Below are 27,979 nucleotides of genomic sequence, written 5' to 3'. Positions count from 1 at the left end.
GAAGCTATTCCTATATGCTTCAATCATCTATAGCAAAAATATATCCCTTTCAAAAAGGAATAAAAATACACAGGAAAAATGTTCTAACCATGATCAACTAGAAGTTAAAGATAGTGTGAAATGAAGAGTCTGTAAACTTCAAGGAACTAATGAACAGATTTACAGTGGATAAGGAGCCCAGACATGTTTTTATGTTTAAAAAAGTTACCGGATTAATTAATAGACCTGAAAGATGATAAATCCCCAGGTTCCTCTGACGCTGGAGGTTTAAAAAGAAAGCTTTGAAGATGGAAGGTACAGAATGATCTTGCAAAATTCCATAAACTAAAACAATTCCTGGATTAAAAGCTAGTAATTTTTAATATTAAATTTACCTCTCCTTCCATTCCTGTTCAAGGAAGAGAAGAGGGATTGGGGGGAGGGGGGCGGGAAGTAAGACTACAAATTAGTTAGCCAAACATCAGTAGGAAATGCTAGTAGCTATTAAATGGTAAACTGCACTTTAATGGAATTTTTAAAACTGAAATGTTTGCCAGATGTATTAGAGTTTACTCTTAAGGGTGTAACCAGCAGAATGGAAATGAGGTACATTCAGGCTTTCTGAAGGGCTGTAATAACAGTGCCACACAAGAAGTTATTCAAACAAAGACTGCACAGGATTGGGTATAAAATTCTAGTATGGGTTATGGAGAAAACAGGACACTTCCAACAAGAGAAGCAGCAACATTTGCTGTTGGGCCTCACCCATTTACAACTTGTATCAATGAGTCAGATGGGGTGATTAGGTGTTATCTATCTAAATTTGCTGATGTTAGAAAACAGACCACCAGTACAAGCTGCAAGCAGGATGCAGAAGGGCTTCAAGGACACATTGATAGAATACATGCCAGATAGAATGTTATGGGGAGATATGCGAGGTCATCAATTTTGATAGAAAAATAACGAGAGGCTGAAAAGTGTTGAAAAGGACTTGTGTCCTACAGATATAATTGAAAGTTAATACATATGCATTTAAGCAATTACAAAGCAGCACATTTGCCTTTTATTTAAAAAGAGGTTTTGAATTCAAAAGAACAGATATCTAACTGCACCACTATGCAGAGATCTAGCCTCCCCACCCATCTAGAATACTATGCAAAGCTCTGGTCTCCCCACAAAGGGAAGGATATATTCTTCAGGAGAGTGTGCAATGAAGGCTCACAAAATTGATTCCTGGCACGATGGTTTTGATATTTTAAAAAAAAAAGCAATCTGGGATTACGCTCTTGAGCTGAAAGCACAAGATGTCATCCCACTGAAATGCAATTTTGGTTTTGCATGGTTTGACAGAATCGATGCAGTTATGTTTACCCTGGCTTGGGTATCAAGGGGTTGGGCATACATACTAAGGTAAATTTATTATCAAAGTACATACATGTCACCATATACAGCCCTGAGATTCGTCTTCTTGCAGGCAATTACAGTAAATACAAGACACACAATAGAATCAATGAAAGACCACACCCAACAAGGCAGACGACAACCAGTGTGCATTAAAAAACTGCAAATACAGGAAAGAGAAAAAAGAAATAATAATAATAAATAAGCAACAAATATTGAGAACGAGATGAGAGTCTTTGAATGTGAGTCCAGTTGTGATCAAGTGAGTTAAATTGAGTGAAGTTATCCCCTCTGGTTCAAGAGTTTGATGGTTGAGGGGTAATAATTGTTCTGAAACCTGGTGGTATGGGTTCCAAGACTCCTGTACCTTCTTCCTGATGGCAGCAGCAAGAAGAGAGCATGGACTGAATAATGGGAGTCCTTGATGATGGATGCAGCATTCCTGCAACAGGGCTCCGGGCAGATGTACTCAATGGTGGAGAGGGCTTTACCTGTGATGGACTGAGCCGTGTCCAGGTGAAGAAGAAATTCCCTCACTCGGGGATGGTGACTACTCAAGCCACTGAGTATACTGAGAGAATAGATGAAAATTGGATGTTTCCCGCTCTGAAAGAATCTAGGACTACAGATGACAGTTTAAGAGATGCTAAGCTCAGACAGATGAGGATAATTTCCTCTCTAACTGGGTTTCACGTCTTTGAAATTCTGTTCAAAGACTTGTCTGAGCAGAGCCTTTGAATATTTTCAATGCCAAGAGATTCATGATAAGCAGAGAAATGAAAGGCTACCAGAAGTAGGTAGGGACACAGATAAGGTTTCAAATCAATACAATCAGTATCTTATTGAATGATGTTGCAGGATTCAGGGGATGAATAGCCCATCCTTGTTCGAATTCACATTGTCAAGAGTTTAATTTCTGAAGATGAAGGCCTGACGACATAAGCCAAGTGTAAGGGTGTGGTACTGGAGATAAAACTACAATCTTAATTGCACGGAGAAAGAGGCATGATCATAAGGTGAGCAAAATCACTGGACTCTATTCTGAAGGAGTTTAGACCTTCCTTCAGAAAAGCAGTGATTAACTCATGATTGAGCATGGTATTTAAATAAAGGCTGTATCTGAATAATGTCCATTTTTCAGGGCAATCCTTTAGCCGTCATGATTTTACTCAAGACTTTCAACAACATCCACATGCGGGCTGGTCAAGAAAGATAAAAACCAAAATTGGCCTAGTGGCAAGTAGTAAACTGGTGGTCGTCAACAGGTGACTTTGTACTTGAAGCGGCGTTTCTACTGGGGCCCTGTAGAGCTCAGTGCCTAGTCTCTTGTTGGCAGTAATATGTTGATCAGTTAAATTAAATGTTTGCAGTTAATACAAAACTATCTGTGAAATCAATAGTGAGAAAGAAAGCTTCAGAATGCAGAATATCAGTGCTACTTCTCAGACCGAGTGACCAGTGCAAACAAAATTCAGTCGAGAGAAAATAAATTCATCTGGGGAGGAACACAGAGATCTTGGAGTCTACATTCACAGTTCCTCAAAATGCAGTTGGCAAGACAAGACAGTTTTTTTTATATTAGATAGGTAGTTATTAGATAGCCACAAAGGCATGCAAGGATACTTTTCTCTATCATGGAAACAGAAGAATTTAACATGCTAGAATTGTACACAATAGTTAGGCTACAGCTTGACTAATATCCACAGATCTGAAAGATGCAACTGCTCTGGAAAGGTTACAGAGCATATTAATGAGAACACTGCCAGAACTGAATCATGAGTAAAGAAGGGTATTGCTGGCAGATGTTATTTCTTTTGACAGAGAGAGCTGAAGGGAAGTGTTATTCAGGGGTATAGTATTACGAGGCTAAATATGATAATTTCCCTTAGATAAGGAGTCAAAACCAGGACACAGTCTGAAGTAATTACTAGAAGAATTTGAAGGCTGATGAAAATAAATCTTTCCCCCAGAGGGTGAATAACATTTCACACTCATTGTCTGAAAGGATGATTAAGACACAGGCTTTCAAAAGTACCTGGATGTGCACTTGAAGAACAGAAACCTGCAAGGTATCACACCAGGTATCCAAAGGTGTGATTAGCTTGGGTAGTCCTTTGCCAACTGGCATGAACGCAATGCCAATTTGTGATTTTTGTGTTAGGAGTTTGTGAAGGTAGGGAAAAACCTAAAGCAAATATTTGGGGGGGGGGGGGGTACGGGAAAGAAGGTAAGGAGGAGTGTGTCAACAGCACATTTTAAAATAATAACCATAATGCAACCAATTTGCAACCATTTCTCATACCAAGAGCAAAACAAAACCAGATAATCCTTGGGCGAGGGCAAGTTTTTAAAGTTATTCATATCAATGTACAGCCAAGTGCTAACAAGCCAGTTTCTGCAGCTTCTACCAACTACAGAATTTAAAACTAATTTCATTAACACACCTTTCCAAGTGCTAAGTTATTCGCTGTATGAAGAACTTGCTGATTGTCAAAATGCTGTAAATTCGAAGTGCTGGTAAGTCAAGTATTTCCTTTCAGGTTAAAATGCCAATGCTGGATCCAGTTCAATCCCCTCAAAAACCAGGATAATGCAGTGGGATTTAATTGCCTGTGGCTTCTGATGCAGGCTTCAATTGGAATGCAGGGAAACTGCCCGGTGCTAACTACGTTTCTGAATTACGGCACACTTTGCCAGAGGTCCAATAAGTAGCCAACCAACAAAAGTGAAGTCATATTAGCAGGTGGCAAATTTCCGATAAGGAATTCTTTACTCAAGTGCGAACTTCATCCCTTCTCACTCAAAATCAGGAAGGATAGATGTCATGTTTACCAAGTTCCTTCCCCACATCAAACCCAATAGCTGCCACCTTTCCCATTATTTTTCCTCTGCATGTTCTTGACTTTCTTCTTCTTGAACTGCATTACAACAATGTCCATTAATATATGCAGATCTGCGAGCCAGGTTTATGCGAGTCTCAATGTCAAAAAGTCTATAACCTTCTGAAGTAAAAAAAAACTACTGTACAATCATACTCACAGCAAGTATCAACTAACAGCTAAATCTTTAACTCACTCCTGTGAAAATCCTTCATGTTGCTGAATAAGTATTCAACTGCATATGATTAAGAAACTACTTGGAATATTGCTGTCCAAAAATAACAGTAATGTCAATTTAACATTGACCATTAAGAACATAGTTAGATACTTCTATTGAGGAGCCTTAAATTAGCTGTTTCATCACAGAGACCAACAATAGACATTTTACAAAATTTGCTGAACAATTCCAAGATTTAAATACAAAACTCAAGCTCCTGACCAAAATAATTACTGGAAATAGTTTAAGGAGCAAGAGACTGGCAATTGACAAACTACCTCAGTTTCATATCCTTGTGCCCACTGACAGGCAAGATTAAGGCTATATTCAGATGAACAGCAAATTAAGAGAAAGTAGACAGGCAGAACATGACAAGTCAGTGCAAGGGAAGAGAGAGAGAAAGGATATTTGTGAACTCAAGGATATGAAGACATTAGAAGGTGCAAGTTGAAAGCATTAGAACTGTATAATTAACATACAAAAGATTTTGAAGAAATTTTTCCAAGTCAGTGCGAGAGCAGCGAGCCATTTTTCATTTCCCAATTCAAGCGCCCTTGAGGGTATAAAGGTCAATCAGACAACAACAGTAAGATCATGCAGATGGCGCACCAGACAATACCACATTCCTTTGCCTGAAGGGCATCCTTGAATCATTTATGTACTTAAAACAATGTAGCAGCTTTTAAAGTCATTTTCTGGTACCAACTCACGAATTACCACATTTATTGAGTGCAATTTCCCAACTTGTCATGCAGGATTTGAGATCATCATTTCTCTCACTGGCCCAGTACTACAACCACCTTGGCACTTTACTCCTGGAATAAAAAATAAAACTAATGGAACCATTATGACTAATCCACGTCCCATAAATAGCAATGCAAGCATGGTGAACTTATTTTATATTTATAGCCACTTTCATCTTGTAGGTAATTTCATTACATTTTCTCTTATAGAGTATTATTACTAAGATGTGAAATACATTGTACTGTCATGTTAACCATCTCATGGAGATTTTGTCAGAGATTACATAGAAACATAGAAAACCTACAGCACAATACAAGCCCTTCGGCCCACAAAGTTGTGCCGAACGTATCCCTACCTTAGAAATTACTAGACTTCCCCACAGCCCTCTATTTTTCTAAGCTCCACGTACCTATCCAAAAGTTTCTTAAAAGACCCTATCGTATCCGCCTCCACCACTGTTGGGGGCAGCCCATTCCCCACTCACCACTCTGCGTAAAAAACTTACCCCGATATCTCCTCTGTATCTACTCCCCAGCATATTAAGCCTCTGTCCTCTTGCGGCAACCATTTCAGCCCTGGGAAAAAGCCTCTGACTATCCACACGATCAATGCCTCTCCTCATCTTATACACCATATTATATATTACTTGATGCTCAAGGTACTGGAGGACAGCTCATTGTTCAATATGATCAAAGCTTTGCAATTTTATTACCAACTTCATTCTTGTTGGTTAATTTTAATTCCTCGTAATATAAACAGCTTTCTCTATGTTATAAACATTCAATTGCCTTACTTGTGGAACAGCTGAACTGAGGATAATGATACGTCTTACCCAATGTGCAGCATTAAAGATACAAATATTAATTAAAGAGAATTCAAAAATATGCCATGATACACAGTAATTTAGATGAAAGAGAAATGCACAAATTATTAGTGCAGGCCATAAGGCCTTCAAGTATGCCCCACCATTTAATTATATGGTTGATCTATAATGACCTCCACTCCATTGCCATTTTTCTAACCCCTCCCCCATTTCCTCTATCTACCAAATATTTATCCACCTCCACTTCAAATATGTTCCAATGAGCCAGTTTCTACTACTCACGGAGGCAGAGAATTCTACATATACACTAATGCTTATAAGAATAAAAATCTAGATAAATCAGTTTTAAATGAGTGGCCTCCTAGCTTGCACAGACCCATCCACAGGTGAAAATATCCCAATATCTACCATGTCAACCCCTCTTGGGATCTTATATGGTTGAATGAGGTTAACCTCTCATTCTTCAAGAAATATAGGCCCAAACTATTTGTTTGTTTTTTTTTTAAAATTTAAGGAAATCAAAACGGCATGTTGTGCTCACCAATCCCTGCCCAACAGTGAAACCTCTTTATAAATGCTAACCCCTTTGCAATAAATGCAAAAACACCACTTGAATTTTCAGCCACACTGAAACTACGTGCTTTTTTTATGCTTCATACACGAGAACACCTAGATCCCTCTGTACTTCACTAACCATCCCTTTCCATTTAGATAATCTGCTTTTTGACTTCTTTTGCCTCACACTTCCACATATTAAAGTCCAGATGCCAAATCGCAAACTGAATGGCATCATTCAATTGCAAAAATAACCCAAAAGTGGGCATTTGGAAATGAAGAGCAGGAGCAGACACAAGACAATGAACACTGGAAGGTTAACGTTTGTTGGCCTCCCATCCCTGACTGGCATTATTTATAGTAATCTCAGAACAAGAAGTTTCTGCATTAAAACAAAAGACATAATGAGACTTCATTCCGCACCTCTAGGACCAGGAGAGATGTGTGCCTAATAGTATTAATTAACACAGTAAATACCTGTTAATTATCACATCAGAATCCAAAACCTGACCAATTCACTGAAGGGCCACAACTGGAGGGAGGATAAATGATGTGGCCTTTGTTTTCCACACTGTTGAAAACCAACCTGTGTTTCAATTCAATCCACATTAATACAGAGGTATGCAAAATTTTGAGGGGGATAGATAAGGGTAAGTGCAAGTAAGCTCCCCCCCCCCCCCACTGAGGTTGGGGGAGACTAGAACTAGAGGTCACAGATTAAGGGTGAAAGGTGATGGGCTGAAAGGCCCGTTCCAGTGCTGTCCTGTTCCATGACTCTAATGACTAATAATGCACTGAGCACTTGTCAGTTCCAAACATACATTCCATGATTGATCAAATCCCTAAATAAATGGAAAATTGGTTGGAACAATCAACAATGGCAACAACCAAAGCAGCATGGATCTTCAACCTGATAGAACAACTGACATTTAAAAAGCTGTCTTTTCAAACTTGGAGCCCAAGATTAGGACTACCCATCAGATCAAAAAGGTTCTTACCCAGATCTATGCCAAGTATGGCTTGAGCATTAGGCTATTTTACATCTACCTCACTGTATTAAATCATCAACTGCTCAAGCAGTTCTTCAAAACTCAGCTGAAGTACAAGCCTTTACATTATATTTTATGAATTCTTCTCATGTCTCACACATTAAAACAACATGTCACTATATTCTTTTAATCATTTCTTTTAAGAATACTCTCATTTTCTGCCTTCTGTGCATTAGCTATGCATTCCATTCAAACTGCTCCATCTACTATTTTGCCACTAATTTTATTCCAAATATATTGGAAAACCTCACCAATTAACTTCCAATCTTTTCAGCCATCACATCTTGACACATCACGTAAAAAAAACTATTTTTAACCTGTGTTTTTTCCCCTATAAGTCTCTAATAAATCCAATTACTAATGTAACTTCTTAACAAGATGGTTTCAGCCTTATGTCAAGTTTCATGACTTTGACCCGTATTACCTCAATCTGAACTCCAACCAAGAAATCGAGTCCCCCCCACCCCCTGCAACACATACACTTTGCCATAATGAACATCACTCTTCCAAGATGCACACAGAGGAAGGCTTTTTCCAGCATAAGTTATACTGATAAACTTCACGTACCTCCTGAAGCTTGTTCTTTATTTCTATCCCATCACACCATCCCTATTACTAAATATGAAGACTAACACATTTCCCTCTCTCAGCAAATACCTTACTGCAATACGTGCCACATGTAGTCAAATCAAGACGCTTTTGATATGTTTCTTCCTTTAATTGTTCTAGGACGAAGTTGTGGCATTCCATTCAGGACTTTTTAAAGTCGAGGCTTTGAATAATTTCCCCTCTAACTATGGAGCATGGAGTCTTGCACTTCCACTTCTACTAATGGGCTATTATATTAACAAAAGGCTACAGCAAAACCAAAGATACAGCAATACAAATCCATCACCAAATTTCAGTCACAGTAACTGAAAGATTTACCAAGTAACCACATCAGCAAATTCAGTCTGTGTAGCCATCAATTGAGACTGCCGACTGGAACACTTCCAGTTACACTAATAAAACAATAAGTTACGTGTTAAATCAGGATTTTAAAAATAAGATTCAATGCATTTTATTGAATATCAAAGCACAAGGTCTTCTGGACTTTTATCCAATACATGTCTCAATCACTTTAGTATAATGGACTATTGCTGTAGCATACCAATGTCATAAATAAATCAAACAAAAGCTTGCTGACAGATAGTTAAGATAAATGTGTAGAAAATACTCAACATTACATTAGGGATGGCATGATTTTTCTGTATATGAAACTAGAGGAAGCATGAAAATTACAAATAGTTAAATCAGAGAGCAATGTGCATGTAAGCACTACATTTGTCCCAAAACGGAGTCCTGCAACCTGTTAAAAGCAACCCAAAATATCTGCTTTTTGCATCTCCTCATAATTTGGCAACTACAGAATATTTTGATACAGAAGTACTGTGGAGACTAACTTCTATATACAAAAAAAATCCAACACATTTGCACACTCATTTTAATTCCACACTTTGGTAGGGGACAGGTGTCAATGAAAAACTATTAGTCAACAAGAACACAATTGAATCATTATTCATAAATCCTTATCGCTACATTATACACACCCTCTCACACGAGTTACATCTTCAAGGGCAAAAGGCACAAGATTTTTAAAAATGATAAAGAACATGCAAGGGTCAATGATTTCCAAGATTATTCCATGACATTTCTAAGACTAGACCCTTCTGTTTGTTATTCATGGGGTGAGACAACGGGGTATTGGTGGCAAAATAGTAAAAATGTTCATTTTATGCAGAACAAAAAAAAACTTCATTCTGAAAATACTTCCTTACCTTAGCAACAACTGTATTCTTTAATTACAATGATGGCACCATTAATGTGACTTGACATGTTTTACAAGTAGAAATCACTTGAGCAGTGATATCCAGATGTCAATCTGTGGGATGCTTGGGGAACTTGGATCACAATAATTCAGTTTTTGAAATCCAATTAACACAGTTCTATCTTTCTTGCTGGTTTCTCCAGCTAACTTTAAAGGCCAGAGCTCTGGTGCCTCAGAGGTCCAAACACAAAAATAGAAAAAAATGTAACCCTTGGTGACTTTAAAAGGAAACATGCAACTATTTTTTGTTTCACAGGGGCTTAAGAGTTCCAGTATCCACTTACAAACTGCAAGCTTGGAAATCCCTACAGTTACGGCAACAAAATGGAACAATAGTTCTTACCTTCAATGTATAAAGACCCATCCGCCCTGGAAGTCTGTAAAACATTCCATCATCTGCACGAGAATTAGTGTGAAGCATAGCATTCAGACATGCCAAGGGAGATGTTCCACTACATAAAATAGATTAAAAAGCACATTTTATGTAAATACCTTGTATTAAGTTCAGATTGGCACAGTGGTACATATTCTGCTCCAATTGGCCAATTTCCCTATCTTCTTTTAAATTGTACCAGCAAATAATGCTGAAAACAGCAGCTCAGTGATCACAAAAGTCATGTTTTGATTAACTTCGTAGTACTATTTTGAAACATTACTTGCCAATTGCTCAGCCTTGTGATTCGTACTAGTCTACTCCACTTTGCCTCAAGATGGATGAAGCATTTCAGATTTGTTTCTCCATAAACAAATATTGAAACAAAGGTTGGAACCCATTTGGTATTGTTCAATACTATTTATAGGCATGTAACTTTCTGCTATCGTGTCATATAACATTTTTGAAATAGCTTTACCTTTCCCTTTTAGGAAATCGTTATTTTGACGCATATTTTTAGTACTGGCTCTCTGCTGTCCCCATCAATACACAAGCCTAATCAGAGCCCTCACTGTTACAAAGGGATTTGTTTTGTTTTTACAATGATATACATGATCAAAGTTTATTTGTATGGATTTCAATTGCTGTATATTTAGCATTCAGAAAACATCCCATTCAAGAGGAATTGGATACTCAAAATTTGTGAGCTAACTTTACCTCTGACGATCCATATTTCACCAGACAGAACAGCAGTGATCAGTTCCCTATACAAGGTATTGTGTATTGGACAAGGGGTGATTAGACAATGTTTGTGAATCAAATCTTACTGTTCTGAGTAGGGAGAAGTAAAATTAAAACAAAAGGAAACAGTATGTGACTGTCATCAGATCAAAGCATACACTTCCCTATACTGAGAGGTTTTATATGGAAAATGAAATCACAGATGTACCATGATATCTCCCAAAGGAAGCATAACCAAAATTGACATTTCAAAAAGGAACGATACCGAATAATTTCTCCTTTGCATTTACCATTTATATTCCATTGTACCCAAACATCATTCACATTTACAAGAGTGTAAAAATACTCCACGTAATCACTGTATGGCATCAGCAAATGTTTACACCAAAAAGTATCACTGATTATTAAACTCACATTTTAAAGTATTATCAGGTGACCATGCAATTCACTGGTGTCTTTTCATGACCAACTCAAGCAGCCTCATCACCAAACAGAAATCTTAGACTTATGGACTATTGCTTTATTTTAAAACAAATATTGCAGCAGCAGTCCCTAATAACTACTTACACAAGCCAATGAAAGCATCCAGTGGCAAAAAAACTCTCAGATTAGCAACTGCAATACCAGACAGGCGTCAGTATCTTAAGTGTTTAATATTTTATCAGATCTGCAATGTTTTGAAAACTATTTCTAGATCTACAATGGGTCATATCACTCATTAGATTTAATGGACATAAAATTCTGACTGTGCTGTTTTCAACGTTTTTAACATCTTCAAATTCAACATGGATCAACTTAAGTGGGGTCAACACCACATTTAAAAAGCAGATCGTAAACCTTGCTCGCTCAAGCCACCACTCCTGCCAATTTGTTAGCAAACAAAATGAGATGTTTCCCAAATCAGTCATTTAATCAGAACACTTCCCATCAACTCAATGACCTCCACAATACACGTTTTCTTTAAATTCCATGCCTAAAATAGGAAAAAGAGAACTAGTCAGGTAAAAAGTGATATTTCTCCCAGGAAATGCCAAATTTGGCAGACTGAGAAAAATAAAACTCTGCTGGCTATATTCCTCAAGTAACTCTATTTCTCAAAGCCAAATTACACACATTATTACTCAAAGGTAGTCAGCAAGGCAATTTCCAACAACTCAGAGAACATGAGTGATTATGAGATGCAATTTAGGCCCTGCAAATCACAACCTATTACAGAGTAATAAAGCACAATCCCACTACATATCTCTTCAATGCTTTATAGCCTCTGAAGTGGCTTGGCAAACCAAGGCATCACAAAATAACTACAACAAAATAAAAGAAAGGACATATCAGATGAGCTTATTGGAAATAATTAACAGTGTCCAAGTGTTCGGTCTTATTCAGCTCTGCCCAGTTAACTGGAAATTTTCACCAACACTTGTCAACAGGTGATCAAGTCATTGCTGTCTCTGCATATGAATTATGCAATAACTTGACAACAGCATTCAGGAGTTTTACCAATTGATAACCATTCCCAAACCTGAGAAATGAGAGAGAATGCTCACAATCTCCTCTATGCATATAACGGCATCACATACATACGACCAGCCGAGCTTCATCACGAGTAAAGTTGTTTATTTACAGAAAGAACCCAGTGAAGGCTGGAGTTCAGTCCTGCTGAAGTGTCTCAGCCCAAAGCGACGACTGTATTTTTTCTCCCCATAGATGATTGCCTGGCCCACTGAGTTTCCCAGTATTTTGTGTGTGCTGCTTTGATTTCCAGCATCTGCAGATTTTCATTTGTTTGTGACCAAATAAACAGAGCCTGGCCACCATTGCCTTTACCCCAGAAAAGCATTCAATTTAAGAACGGAAATGGCGATTCTTCCAAATAAGATTTCACAAATCTGGTAGTATCTAGATACTACCTGTTAAACTCACTAGCAACACAATTAATACAAACAAAATGCTGGAGGAACTCAGCAGGTCGGGCAGCATCTTTGGAGGGCAATAAAGAGCTGACATACTAGTTTCAGCCTGAAACATCGGCTCTTTATTCCTCTTTTTGTGCGTATTACTTTAGACTTCCAGCATCTGCAGAATCTCTTGTTTTTAATCAATACATCTCTGTGGTCAATTCAAGTACTTTGATCAACCACAAGCCCACGTCTTGTCCTGGTGAATATTTTAGTGCTGAAGTCTCACCATGACCATTTGAAAATTAACCATGTTGTGGTACAATGAGCTTCCATTGTAACAAAAAAAAAGCATCTTAGTGTGATTTCACTACAGTTTCCCATTACAATGGCTTTTGAGGAACTATTTAAAATTTTAAAATGTGTTATTTAGAATTGAGGGTATCACACACTATCAAAATGATCCCATTAAAGATTCCTAGCGTCAGCTATGGTTGCCCACACTCAGAGTGTGAATACTAAACCGTACACAACCCAGTTGTGTACACCAGGTTCAAGCTGAGTCTGAATGTTTAGTCTGGCAAAAAAAAGTTAAGGTCAGTCAGCCAATATTCTAATGAAGCTAGAATGCTTTCCAGTGTGTTCATGTTATGATGCATTTCTGTTATTATTTTTGGGCAATTTTGAATTGGGACGGCCTACAGATAACAAACACTGAACTGAACTGAATATGCCTGGACTCCTTCGATTTTGAGTTTTATATTTTGTGTTTCTTTGGGGTTTTTTGTTGCTATGGGGGGGGGGGGGCTGATGTTTTTCTTTGAATAGGTTGCATGGTCTTCTTTGTTTCGTGGCTGTCTGTGGGGAAGATGAATCTCAGGGTTGTATACTGCATAACGACATTGAATCTTTGATTTGCTTAGTATTACTGTCATTGCCCTCTGCTCTCGATCAATTTTTGGCATTTCATTTTCAAACAGGTCAAAATGCTGTTTGAAATTATGCTACTTACAGCAATGATCACATCAGGTTGTGAAAAATAATAACAAATTTAGGCCACTCCTGGGTAATGAAAAGGTTCCATTTTTACAGATACAGCATGTTGATTTGGCCACAAGTTAGAATAAATACTGACACAAAAAATCATTAAATATGGTAACCACATCCATAGTATTATAATGAACGGCATCTAAAGCACACATGACTAATAAAAAAAAATTCTAAAAGTGATAAGGAAACTAGTTCTGCCATTTATACGGAGCAAGTGTTACATATGAACATCAGACCTACGAACTTATAACATTATTGGAACTTGTTTTTATCCACAGGTGTCCATAGTCGAGCATACGTAAACAAGGGATGGCCTGTGCTATAATCCAGTCAAGTTCAGATTGGCTGTCCACATCTCTAATTTTATTCCCAAACCCATTTTTCTATTTGTGTATAAATGTAACGTGACAAGGTATTATGCCCCGTCACAAACGTCTGAAGCTTTATTCCCAAACTTTGCCAAAGATTAGAGTGTAATACTTTTAAAAAAAAAACTCAGGGCAAAGCCAGGAGCAGTAGAGTCACAGAAAAGTACTGCACAGAAACAGGCCCTTCAGCCCATTCAGCACATGCCAAACCATTTAAAGTGCCTACTCTCGTTGACCTGTCCCAGGACCATAGCCCTCCCATCCATGTACCTATCCAAATCTGTCTGAAATGTTGAAATCGAGCTTGCATGCACCACTTGCGCTGGCAGCTCATTCCACATTCTTACGATCCTCTGAGTGAAGTTTCCTCTTGTTCCACTTAAACCTTTCACCCTTAACCCATGACCTCTAGTTGTAGTCTCACCCAGCCTCAGTTGAAAAAGTCTGCTTGCTAGACTCCTCATTATTTTGTACACCTCTATCATATCTCCCCTCAATCTTCCACATTCTAAGGAATATTCTTAACCTATTCTCGGGGAACTGATTTAGAACCGCAGGGTAAACATCACTGACTGTTTAAATGCAAGGGGACATCAGCTGGCCTTGCCCATTCTACAGTCAAATCAAGTATTAAACATTCATCATCTTGGATGTATGGTGACATTCTAGTGGTTTGCTGGAACTTGCCCCAACAGAAGACAGTTGTATTGATGAAATCAGAACAATATTCAATTAACAAAACAAGTAAAATTCAAACTGAATAACAGCACTTAAACAACAGAAGTTACTGTTGCCTTACACTGAAATGCATCCTCCCATATTTTGACCCAAGAAGCTAAGTGGAACCATAACCAAAACAACATTTGGTAATAACACTAAAGCTACGCTACCTGGTAAGAGAAGATATAATTGAGAAATAGAATCTGCAAAGGAAATCAGATTTGACTTGCATATATTTAAAATGATAAAACTTGAAAATTAAAAAGGGGAATGTATTTGAAGATGTACTCTATTTGAAGATTAACTCAGTCGTTAATCCCACAAAGGCCGTTACCCAACTGACAGTTGAGCAAGTATGAAAAAAAAAGCAATGGGGGGGGGGGGTGGTAGAGGAGGTGGAATTTCCACAGCACAACTGCAAAAGGAGCCATTAATTTTAATTCTCTCTTACAAAAGGATACCGCTGATCATCATTGCAAGGCTTTACAAATTCCTTAAATTGGTAAGACACACTGCCCTTGGATGGGTGAATTCTCACTCATGGCTAGCAACGCTTGTTAATATCAGTTGGATCCAAACACAGTTTCAATGTGATTAATAACTGGGTGTGCAAATTCCACATTCTTGGAAATAAGCAGCACAAACAGCCCTTGAAGATAATGTCAAACAGACTAATAAAATTCCACAAGTCAGACTAAAATGCAATGAACAACTTAGCGCACATTTAGGCAAGCCAGTTGACAATAATATACTAGTTTAAAATTGTAGTAATAACCGAAGAATTATAATCAAGTTTCAACATGCATTTAAAATTACTGGGTTTGTCAACTGTATGAAATTAATTCGTAGTGGGGTAGGGGTGATGGAATTTCATGAGATATTAGATTCTAATGAGTGAGTTTACTCAGGAACGGATTCTATTCTACTTCTTAAAAAGCTTGCTGCTGTTGCAGCCATCTGTTTAAACATTCACAGCCCTGGGGCCCATCTCAGATGTCAAACTGTATCTTGCACTCCATTATTTATGCAATAAGTCACCATAAGCTTAAACATACTTTTCAACTCATTTCAACTAAGGTTTTAATGGATGAAAAAGTTGAGGTTGTTACATAAGGGAAATTCAAAAGTGAATTGGAAAGATATTACCTTACTACAGAAAATCCTGCACACTTGTAAAAGCACAAACTTAGCTGGAGGAATTTTATAGAATTTCACCAACAAGAAAATGAACATACAACAGCTTCCAAGTTATCAGTTCTCATGAATCATGTGAGCAATCATCCCTGAAAGTGAGCTTCAATACCCGGTTTAAAAAGGAAGAACAAGCATCGCTCTATCAAAATAAAATTTCATCGGTAAAGAAAGCCAACAGCAGGCTAAATTGTCAATGCATCAAAATAAATCGGCTGAAGAAACACCAGTGCAGATACTTCTGTTAATTTTCAACGTTACTTGCTTCATCACATGGACCTAGACAATCAGCGTGAATTGGCCATTTGAAACATATCACACTTCAACGCAATTTTACTCAGCATCCAGGTTTGCAGTTCTATTCAGGATCCATGGTCAGCAATGTGAAGCAGGACTCTGGACCATTTTTGTCCCCTCGAGTCTGCAGCATGAGGTCAATTGTTACTCTCGAACCATCAACTTAATAATATCAATAAATTTAACACCCAACGGGGACCAAAGTGAGATCCTTTTTCTTTTCAATGCCATTTGATTACTTCCTCAGACAAAACAAAACAGCAACATTCCATAAAGCTGTCCCTCCCTCAGATTTTTAGAACTTAATGACTGAGGACATTTTAAAAAAAAAAGCAGCTAAAGCAGAACACACGACTCCACTTACTCACCATGACAAAAAGAAAAAGATTGCTAATTGGCAATTAACAACATTAATAGGACAAGAACAGAAATTATTTGATGGGAGTACAATTAGAAAAAGCAGAATAATTATCAATTGTTGTAAACAAGTGGGGTGGGGGGGGGGGAGAGGGAAAAGTGGTCATTATGATCTGAAATTACAGGAACTGACAAGAGCTCAGACAACTCCATACACCTAACTGAAAAAGCTGAAGTTGCAGTTCACAATCCTAAACTTCATGCATAGTTGCACAGACAAGAGTGGGCTGGAAAATTAAATTGGCAGGAAGCTCAGGGTCACACATGAAGACAAAACAGCAACATTCCATAAAGCTGTCCCTCCCTCAGTGTTTGGCTGATCATACTATGGCTAGTGGGAGCAGTTGTTAAATGGATGTTCCCCTTGAATGGTGGGATGGGATGTTCTCAAAGGGGGCAAGTGTACAAGCACAGAAAGATACACAGCAAGGGGAAGACAGCAAGGCACATATCAAGAGAGTGAGTAAAGATCCTTGTTAGGTAGTGGCAGAATCAGCAGAGGACAACTGATTAAATTGGAAGTTGGAGGGTGGAAAGAACAATAGCAATTCCATAGTGACCATGGGAGAGAGAAACTGCATGAGCTAGAGTGAAGAAAGGGGTGCCAAAGGTATACCTTACTGTTAGCCACAAAGCAATGTGATGTGTCTCTACAATAGGTTAAATCCTAGGAATGAAAGGGTTAATGTAGGAAGAACATTTGATGGTTCTGGCCCTGTACTTGGAGCTTAGAAAAATCAGGAGAGATCTCACTGAAACATATAGAATATTGAAAGGGCTAGTAGAGTGCACATGGAGAGGATGCTTCCTATGTGGACAAGTCTAGGACCAGAGGGCACAGCCTCAAAATAGAAGTATGACCATTTAGAACAGAGGTGAAAAGGAATTTCTTCAGATAGAAGATGGTGAATCAGTAGAAGTAATTGCCATGGGCAGCTCTAGAAGTCAACTCATTGGGTATACTTAAAGCAGTGGTTGTTAAGTTCTTGAATAGTAAGCGTATCAAGTATTATGGGGAAAAGGCAAGATAATGGTGTTGAGTGGGAAAATAAATCATGATTGAAGAGTGGTGCACTAGAGGGGCCAAATTGCCTAATTCTGTTCCCTTGTCTTATGGAGGAAATAACTGTCAAGCTACAGTGCACGGTTAGGACAGCATTTGGTCCACATGGCAACACTGCTGTAGTGACTTCAGGATGGATAGCAAAGGAATAATGAAATTAGGGAACATACAATTCACATTCACCTAGGATACAGATGAAATTGTAAGAGGAAGCATAAATGATGTCTGAAATGGGCTTGTCTCATCAGCTCAACTAGCATTCACGTCACTAGCTTCTCAATATGAGATTGGAGGAGAGGAGGTAATGTAAGGAAAACAGAACATGACTGAGTAGCCATGATACTTAACCAGCTAACCCAGCATCACCTTCAAGAACAGTATGAATTTAAATTCAGAGAAGAATGTGATAACATGGGCAAGCATCTAAATATTAAGCTTTCAATGGTTGTGAAAATTTAATTACCTCTTGTACGATCTCAATGACATCCCCTACACACATCCCCAACACCTAGCACTGTGGTTGGAGAAACCAAGTGTCAAATCTTGGTATTGCTACATATGGAGAACAGATCTTTTAAAAAAAAAACCAGAAGAAAGAACATGAAGGGGATGGAAATATGCCCGACAAATCCAGACTGAAAGTAATGGAATAGAAATTACTGTTGGTGATCAAATCAACATTTAAGGACGCTTACTATTTAAATCCCTCATGCTATTTTAAGATGCATTCAAGTATTTATTTAAACCAGCTAAATGCTTAAAACTATGGTCAGATTCAGGGGAAAATTAATCAGTGCATCTAATAATCAGTGCTTTCCAGGCTGAAGAAAACTTAATATAAATTTGAACCGAGTTCACTGAAAAATATTGTAATGTTTGGAAGAAAACAAAAGAAGTTAATTCTAAATGTCTGAAACTCATATTTGATGCAGCTTATGCTTAGTTTGGGCCAAGGAATGCTGAGCAATAATTTAAATCCCACCATTTTGACAATGTTAAGCCACTTATGTGAAGTTTATAAAACGGGCATAATCCAGGAACTAAATTACTGCCAACAAGTTGTTGAACTCTGTTTTACACACACAATTTATGGTACAATTGATATTTGGCTTCTTGTGTGGTATATCTGGTGGAAGCAGTTTCTGTAGTTCAGAAATTGCAAAGAGCACAGAAATACAAAAATCATAGACACAAATTCCTACTGCAAGATTACAAGCATGATTATTAATAATGGATTAGAAGCACACTTCATTCATTCACACAACAGAGCACTTTATAGTAAAGCAATCTCTCCATTGCAACCTTCATGTAATACAGACACGCTCCTTCTTGTCACTTGAATGGAATTGGAAGCTCAGTAGTGCAGAGATAAAAAGGCAAATTTCACCCCATTTGGCAATGACGGAAATAACTTGCAATTATAATCAAATTGCAATCTGCTTCATAGAATATTAAAAACTTCATTAGCCATTTTAAAAAAAATTTTATGCAACACAATATCTTTCTAATAGTGCTGGCCCATTAAAAGCATAATGAATAGAGCACCCACTTATTCCCCACTGCTTTCATAGTAATTTATTATGAAAGGATTTAAAGGACTTCCAGACCCATTATGGCACCCTTCTCTGGACAGCTCCTTCAATAGTTCTCCCATCACTTTGGCTCCTCCCCAATGACAGACATTGCACTCAACAACAATTCAACACTGCCAGCGGCTTCTTGAAGAAAAAGCTAACATCTTATGTAATGTTACTACCTTACACATCCCTGGGGATTTCAATTCAACATCCATGTACCTATCCAAGCTTCTGTTAAACGTTGAAATCAAACCCGCATCCGCCATTTCTACTGGCAACTCTTTCCACACTCGCACCACCCTGAGTGAAGAAGTTTCCCCACTAGGTTCCCTTTAAACCTTCCACCCTTAACCAAATACCTCTAGCTGTAGTTTCTCCCAAACTCAGTGGGAAAAAACATGCTTGCACTTACCCCATCTATATCCCTCAATTTTGTAGACCTCCATCAAATCCCCCCTCATTCCCCTAAGCTCCAGTGAATGAAATCCTAACCTGTTCAACCTTCCCTTGTAACTCAGGTCCTAAGTCCTAGCAACATCCTTGAGAACTCTGTCTGCACTCTTTCAATCTTATTGATATTTTTCCTGTAGGTAGATAACCAGAACTGCACAGATTACTCCAAATTAGCCTTCACCAACATCTTACACACCTTCAACATAACATCCCAAATTCAATACTCAATACATCGATTTACGAAGGCACTGGCAAGACACAGCGACATTTTGTGGGAAGCAAGCAAAACTACTAACTACTCTATTAAATATACTTTTTCTGGACTATGATCACTGCAATCCACAGCCTGTAATTTCCCTTTGGGAGTTGTACTTTTGAACCGTCTGTATGATCTGACATTTTTGTGGTATCCTGAAGGATTCAGCAAACTGGACTCTTGAGAATGCAGATAAAGCAGCTATTGCTGGAATGGACTTGGGGCCGAATAGAAACTTTGGGCTGAAGTGAAGCAATGGGGCCCAGGCCAAAGAGTGGAAAACAAACCAATGTTTAGCTGATTTAAAGGCCAAGCCAGATTTAAAAATTCAGGGCCTCCAGGCCAAGGACAAACTGATTTCCAGCTCGCTACTCAGAGGCTTTACTCATCTTACCACTGAACTGGCTCAACGGCTGCACCCTTCAAACTCACTTTCAAGGACTCAGAGGTTTATGGTCTGTGTACTAAATGTTTACCTTTTTAATGTTTGCACAATTTGTTCTTTTTCTGACCAATAAATGGTAAAATAAAACAGTTCATAATTTTAACAATAGACATAGCCGATGCATGTTATCCTAATTTCAGCCTCATACATGATTAAGATATTTCACTTTTATCCAAAGTTTGGATACACAGATCACTTATGTATGGACATGTATAGCACAAGGCTGCATTTGTGGAACTGGCAATAAGATTAGTGGACGGGGCGGACTAGAAGAAACTAACATCTACTTGAATGGAATAAAATCAATTCAAGTCATAAAATAGCTTTAAAAAAATTGACAATCTCAAATTAATTATATAATTCAAGTTTAGTTTGTGAAGGAAACAAAATCCATAATGAAACCATTTCAGAATTGAAAAGTATCAGTTTGGCTTTCACATGCTAACGAAGCAGGTAAAAGCACAAAACAGAGGTGGCATACTATGTTTGCCATGTTAGTGTTTAACTTCCAGTGTCAAGGGAGACTAGGACACTGACACAAAGCTGTCATGTAACCTAACTCCTCAGTTAATTATCTGGGTAAACGTAAAATGAAATTGCAGATGTGCAAAATGCAAAAACTCCAAGCCCACTGTCTAATATGACACAACCGCAGAGCAGGACACGCTTCTGCTCTCTAAGCTGATCACGCAATTATAGGAGAAGCCAAACAGGGGGAGAATTTTTTTTCCCCCAGTCAAAGGGACCTGGAATTAAGTGCCATGACACCACAATAACTGACATTAGTCCCAATCGCCATTCTTCTCCACCCCCCCCCCCGGCCCAATCGGCAAGAAGTCAGAATGAAGAACTGTAACAAATAATGAGCCTAACATTTACCTTTGGCAAGTTAAACCAATGTCCCTTGGTTCTATTATACTCATCTTTTTTTAAAAAAAATATTTTGCACAGGTCAATGAAGCTAGAACTCACATCAATGACAAGACACCAATCAATCCATTCTGTTGAATATTTTCCATTTCCTCAAACCTTCTGCTGTGCAAACAACCAAAACTGGCCACAGTATTATTTTAGTCACTGGGGTAAACCTTAGCTCATTCAAGGTCTTGAATAAGCAAAAAATTCCACCAGTTATAATATTTGTTTACATTAATATACGCATCAATATTCTCTTCAGTTTTGTAACCTGACGAACTAGCAGCAGAATGTCAAAGTTTCATGAGCTATAAGCACAGAGTTCTCATGCCACTCAGCTTTGAGACGACAACTTCCAAGATACGAAGGGTGATTGATAAGTTCATGGCCTAAGGTAGGAGATGAGGAGAAACTTCAAACTTTCTGCATTTTCACTCAGAGTTGAACTGCATGTGCATGTAACGAGAGCTGTATAACTTATCTCCTTCTACCTTAGGCCACGAACTTAACAATCACCCCTGCTGTGGACCACCTGGAGGTCCAAGACACTCTCATTACATGTACATGCAGTTCAACTCAGTGATAAGGCAGAAAGTTTGAAGTTAATAACTCATCTCCTTCTACCTTAGGCCACGAACTTTTCAATCACCTTTACTGTGGACCACTTCTACAAAGATAGGATCCGTATGCTCCATGACCGCTGGACTAAGTGTGTACATGTAGGAGGGGACTATGTTGAAAAATAAACGTGCTAGTTTTTCTAAAATTTACTCCTTCTACCTTAGGCCACGAACTTATCAATCACCCCTTGTATGTACATCTGTAAACTTTACAGAACACTCGCTTCAAAGTTAAAACAAGACACAAGAACTCCTACTTGATTAGGCTAATCCAAATGGGTTTGTACAACTTCACTTAAGAAAAGTTAGTTAAATATAGCCGATGTCTTTAATTCCTTGTTTTAAATATTTAGGGATCAAATATTTAAACAATTGAATAACGATTATCAAATGGTGAAATAGAAAAAAGAAAATCAAAATACCAGGAATTTCATCATAACCTACAGTCGAAGCTTCGAGTCGTGATTGTGGTCTCATCTTAATTTTCAATCAGATTTCAAAAGCATTCAACAAGCATCTGAAGTTTCCTTTGTAAGACGTGAGAAGGATTTTTAAGATTGAACTGGACAGCATGCAGTACAATTACTAACTCGCATTTATGTAGTGCAATCAAACATGAACAACTCTTGGTATTTTACGGAAGTGTGAAAGGACATGGAAGTGAACAGGATTAGGGACCAAAGATGATAATAAGCCCTAGTTTCTTGAAAGGGGTAGTCGAATACAATTTACTATCTGCCTTCTCTCCATTAGTTTCTCGATGTGACTATACCATAGGTAAAACAATATTTGGACATTTACATGGAACCAATAGAAAGGGAGTTTAAAATTCATACAAAACAGCAGCAGTAATGAGAAAAACACTGTCCGAAGAGCATCAATGGCATTAGCTTCCATATATTTGTATTTATGATTTCAGCTAATGCAAATAACTTTGTGAATTTGAGAATGGTAATCATTTATTTTCTGAAAAAAGTGAAAAATCCAGACTACAATAAAATAAAAGAATTGGAAAAGTATTCCGCAGTTTTGTATTCTTTTAAAATTAACAGTGACAGGTGGTAGTGAACTATAACAGTAATATCACATTACATAACCAATGTGCTCCACAGCTAACTTTATGCCTCATAAATAAAAATACCTATCAGTGTCTTTCTTCTTGGAGGTAGAAAACTATTGAAAAAAAGATAACTGAAGTGCAGACTCAGCACTTCTGTGCAATGCAATCAACGTTTTATAAAGCTCATTGTTCAGTCTGCTGCACACATAGACAGATACAAAGCAACTCTACGTGGGCAGTCCATCAAATTAGCAGGGGGAGAAAAAACAAGGAATAAAAGTCATTACTCATATGACCCATAATTCAAGTGGTATTGTTAAGCCAGTGTGAAATCCTTCGGGAAGTGTTGCTACACTAATTTTTTTAAAAATCAAAATAACAAAACACAGCATTTTTAAGGGTGTACTTCCTTTACAGTTGCAGGCTTGCCGTGAGAATTTCTTAGCAATTAAAGCCCACATCCATACAAAGTTGGCCTGACACAAGAACATAAAATGGCACACTGAAGGGAGGTTTATTCCACTTCAGAGTAAAGCTCCATATCTAACATACATTCCAAGTATGAATTGGAGAAATATGGTTGTAGTTTCCCAGCAACACTAAACACAGTATACTTAAAATTACTGATCATAAAACAGCAATTATCAACGAGGTTTTTTTTTGAAGAAGTTTCTATTCACAAGGAAATGATTACTGGGATAATTAAAAGCAATGTAGTTTTAGTGGCAACTGCTAACATTTCTTGTAAAATAATGTCTGGCTGTGGTTTGTTGAATCTCAATAAAAGAAACCAGAGCTGTGTATATTGGCACCAGAAAGAATGAAGTCTACAATGCTTAATATTGCACAGAACCAACTGTAGATTAATAAATACTTTGGCATTTCCTACTTTCCTCAAGCTACAAAATAACTCTCAAACTTCAGATGTTTAATATGTTTATTTTATTCCAAGTCAACGGATTTACACCCTGCTAAACACAAAGTTTAAAGGTATTTATATTTTGAGAGCTAGTATCAAATTAAGCAAAGTTAATTTTTTTATATGTCCAGTTGCCAAGTTCTTTTTTTTTGAAAAATGGCAAAAAGTATACATAGCTAGAAATATCTGGGATATTAAAAGTTTAAAAACATATCTGAACCTATCTAATGCATGTACAATACTAAACACACTGGCACTTATGAATCATCCCTAGAAATACAGACAAGTGTATTTGCTTTTGTGAGTATGTCAGTTAACACAAAAATATACTACCATAAGGGAATGCAGTAAACCGATCAAGAATATGATGATTTATGAAAGTTAAATCACAGGTTACTATTATTAGGTGAAGAAAGCTGCACATATATCAAGAGCATTCAATCATTGTCTTAAATTATTTTATCAGCGCTAAGAATTAGCTCTTACTTAGCAGTAATTATATATCAACATTATTCTTGCATTTTTAGTTTTAAGCAACATGGTTATCTTTATATATTTTGGCTTAATTATCTTACCTTCTACAGCCATTGCATCACGAAACACGGGCATGAAAAAGGAAAAACAACAATTAGTTGCATATATTATAAATTCACTGAAAATAAAGACAATATAAAAACAGGGACACCAATCCAATAGCATCACTGAATAAATTCAATTTGAATTATAGGTATATAATCATGGCTTTAAGCATTAAATTCATAACAAATAATTTAAAATTTTAATTCTAATCTATTCTTTTGGTTTTCCATTCTTTATTAATCATAACAATAAAACATCATTGAAAAGAGATCAGGCAGAGATGATAAGCTCTGCACTGCAAGAGGTTCAGGAATCCATACATACAAAGATTATTTTTTTTAAACTGTCGGGATGAATTTATAGAATGAGAATCAATCACTGGTAACCATAAAAAGAGCAGTAATTTGTGATCTTCATGTCAAGAGCTCGACAATGCAATCCTCAAAACCTCAGTGAAGAGTTCCAGAATCCAATGTAATGAAACCCAGAATTGGATTTCTTTTACCATAAACCAGAGGCCTTGGGCAGTACTGATTTCCATTTACCACATTTGTCTACACAGCAAATGTTACTGCACATCAATATCTAATTGCATACAAACCATTTAGAAAAGAGGGGCATATTTAAGCACAGTATTAGGTTTTCATTCTTATTCTTTTTAATTAAGCAGACAGAGCAAAAGGGGAAAATGAGATACAACTGCCTGCTGAAGTGAAGTGAGCCAGACTAATTGGCTACATATACAGGGCAACAGAATATAATTGGCCACCCATGTGAGGCGCAAGGGAGGAATTGGGCACAAGACTGTATTTTAAAACTACTTCAATTGCCTTCTTTAAACAAAGTTAAAGACTAGAGAAAATATTAAGTCTTTTTCTATTTACTAAATAAATAAGCAAGCCTTTGACAGCCACTAAAAATCTCCAAGAGTAGACAGCCCTGCAGCTCTATTTACAGAGAGAATGTTGAATTCCCAATCCAAGAACTGAAGTTCAAATGCCAACCAATATTGATATTTGAGTTAAGCTGTGGATGAGTTTTTAAAACTAGTCACTGGCTCAGGTTCAACCTCAACAAGTTCCTAAAACTTCTTGTCCAAAACCCGGGTTACAGGTATCCTGCCCAAATCACCCACTACACATATCCTCCATGGCCACCACAGGGTGGCTGTAGACCCAGTGTAGGAGATCAAGTTTCTCAAAGGCCACCTTCAAATGATTTCTGAAAGTTCTTTTGGCCTGAGTGTCATGCTCCCTGCCCAAGCTTTCCCACCCCAGCCTCCTTCCTTTACTGTTAGCAGTGCAACAACCTCAAATCATTTTGGCACTTCTCTTTTGTACCCTAGCATGTTATGCTCATCTCTCCCATGTTCCTGACATCCACAGCATCATGTCTTTTAAAAAAAAAATCCTCAAAGCTCATTTCTATTAAACATACAACAAGCGCTATATCACTGCCTTGTGTCTTTGATAATGAGCCCTTAGTCATTTATAAATCATAATTTTAACTATCGATTCAACGGAGGAAAAGAACAAACAAAATCTGTACCCATGTGAGGAAAGCAAGTGACTACAATATTGAGATGAATCAACAAATTAAAACAATGATCCTCAAAAAGTATTTCCATCTATTATTGCAGAGAAGTCTAGCTTCAACAATAAGACTCGTTCTTGCCTCTCAGTTTCAACATTTACATTAAAATAAACCCTCAACATTCTCCTAATGAAACCATTCACCACAACTGACCTCATTTCTTTGAGTCCTTCAGTCTCTATAACGTGCAGAATCTGTTTGGGGGTCATTGGAGCATCAGAGTAATTTTCCAACACCTGTGGACAAATATGTACTGAAATCCAAGTCAACCATTACCCGACAGCACAAAAAGGTTGTAAAGATCATGTGCAGCAAATATACGTGATGTGGGTTCTCTAATCCATAGGATTTTAAACCATTTGTAAATTGATATTCTCCAGGGGTCACAGTGAAATTGACACTGGCACTCAGATGATTCACAGTTCGAAAGTTATTCTGCACAGAAAAAATCTATGGTTTACTTAAAAGAAAGTCACTTTTCTTTAAAAAAAATGAAGTCTTTCTTCCCCCCATAGAGTTAACAAATTCAGTTTATCACCCATGCTTTGATCTGAGATTGCACATCTGTGGTAATGAATATTTCATTTCTGCCTTTGTAATAACAGTACTACTGAATATAGTCTCTGGTAGAATAGAGCAGCAATGGTTCAATAGTTTTTCTATACACATTTTAAGACAGCAAGTAGTGTTAAGCAATGTGTTTTTTTTTTAAAAAGATAAATGACGACCTTAAATTTAACATAACCCTGGACATCACATATATGTACTTCCAGCTATTGACACTAGAATTAGAGATGCCAAAGCGTTATTTCGTATTAACAGCACTGTTGCAAAGATTCCTGAAATACCAGCTTATGTTTCAAGTCTCAGGCATGAAGGATATTAAACACAGGATCAGGATATACTACGCAAGCTTTAAAATTAAAGCATTACAACTTAAATGTAGAATCTGAGAACAGAGAAATATTGGCTAGAGAAAATTTAGATTGAAACTTCCATTCATTTTTCTTTCCCCTACAGCATTAGTATGTTGGCTTGCAAAATGTACAACACCTGCTATTCTAAATTTGCTATCCCAACTTCTGAGAGTTGAATAGGTTTTATTTTACACAGTCCTAGGCTGTTACAGAAAACAACAGCACAAAGTGTAGCGGACTCACAACTGACTAGCAATCCAAAAGCTATAAACCATTCCAACAGCAGTAATATTGAACCTGATTAAATCCTACATGCATATTGTTTAGTCTGGCCGATGTTCATTTAAACTGCAATAACTCAAGATGTGCAAAACAAATATGCAGGGAGAGATCTTAACTGAGTGTCAGTTCTCTTTTTTGAAACAGCCAACATTACTGATTTGGACTTCAATTCTAACAGGAAAATTACAGTGGAAAGAACTGGGGATTGAATAGTTCTTGACATGGCTGTGGAAAACTGAAGCCATTTGGGGAAATTCTGCCAGTTCCCAAGCATTTTATTGGTGACTGTGTAATCAACATTCAGATACTGATGATCATGTAAAAATAAATTGGGAAGATGATGGATATGCCACTCACCCCCCAGTTAAAATACAGCAAAATTTACTGATACTATACCTTAATGCAGTACAATTTCAGAATGCACATTTTCATGCGTACTACAAGAATACAGCAATTCCCAGGCATACACAATGTAAAGAGCCCTAAATGGATGCCATTTTAAAAAGCATTTAATGGAAAATAGACTTTGTTTGTGGAGTATCGTGCCATCAGGGGAGGCCCCAAACAAAAGTGAGGTGCTTCCCCACAGGAACAGGGGAAATATGTATGTGCATACATAACCATTTGGTTCAGCACAGCTGATACGCAGGAAACAAAACAACACACAAACTGAGCTAAGAATTAAACCTATGAAGAAACTAATTTTATTATAGGATGGAAGGCGTAATTAGCTA

At 37.5% G+C, this 27,979-nt stretch overlaps 1 protein-coding gene across 6 annotated transcripts in view; it reads right to left on the bottom strand.

Moving 5' to 3' along the window:
* The window catches only part of LOC140186943 (polycomb group protein ASXL1-like), a 117,005-nt gene that overhangs the window by 66,852 nt on the left and 22,174 nt on the right, over positions 1-27,979 (bottom strand). For 3 of the 6 annotated variants that reach the window (XM_072241759.1, XM_072241777.1, XM_072241796.1), the window contains exons 1-2: positions 11,043-11,118; positions 9,858-9,966 (exon numbers count right to left, since the gene is read on the bottom strand). The exons of 1 other annotated variant lie outside the window; for it this stretch is intronic. In XM_072241759.1, coding sequence (XP_072097860.1) covers positions 9,858-9,935 — 78 coding nt within the window. In that variant the 5' untranslated portion in view covers positions 9,936-9,966; positions 11,043-11,118. Of the gene's footprint in view, positions 1-9,857; positions 9,967-11,042; positions 11,119-15,807; positions 15,830-27,979 lie in introns of those variants that run through there. 2 more of the 6 variants (XM_072241806.1, XM_072241767.1) reach the window with 2 other exon arrangements.

This window comes from Mobula birostris, chromosome 2 (assembly GCF_030028105.1).
Source record: "Mobula birostris isolate sMobBir1 chromosome 2, sMobBir1.hap1, whole genome shotgun sequence".
NCBI lineage: Eukaryota > Metazoa > Chordata > Chondrichthyes > Myliobatiformes > Myliobatidae > Mobula > Mobula birostris.
Note: the sequence above shows the minus strand (reverse complement) of the source record. Positions and strands in the feature narration are given on the sequence as shown.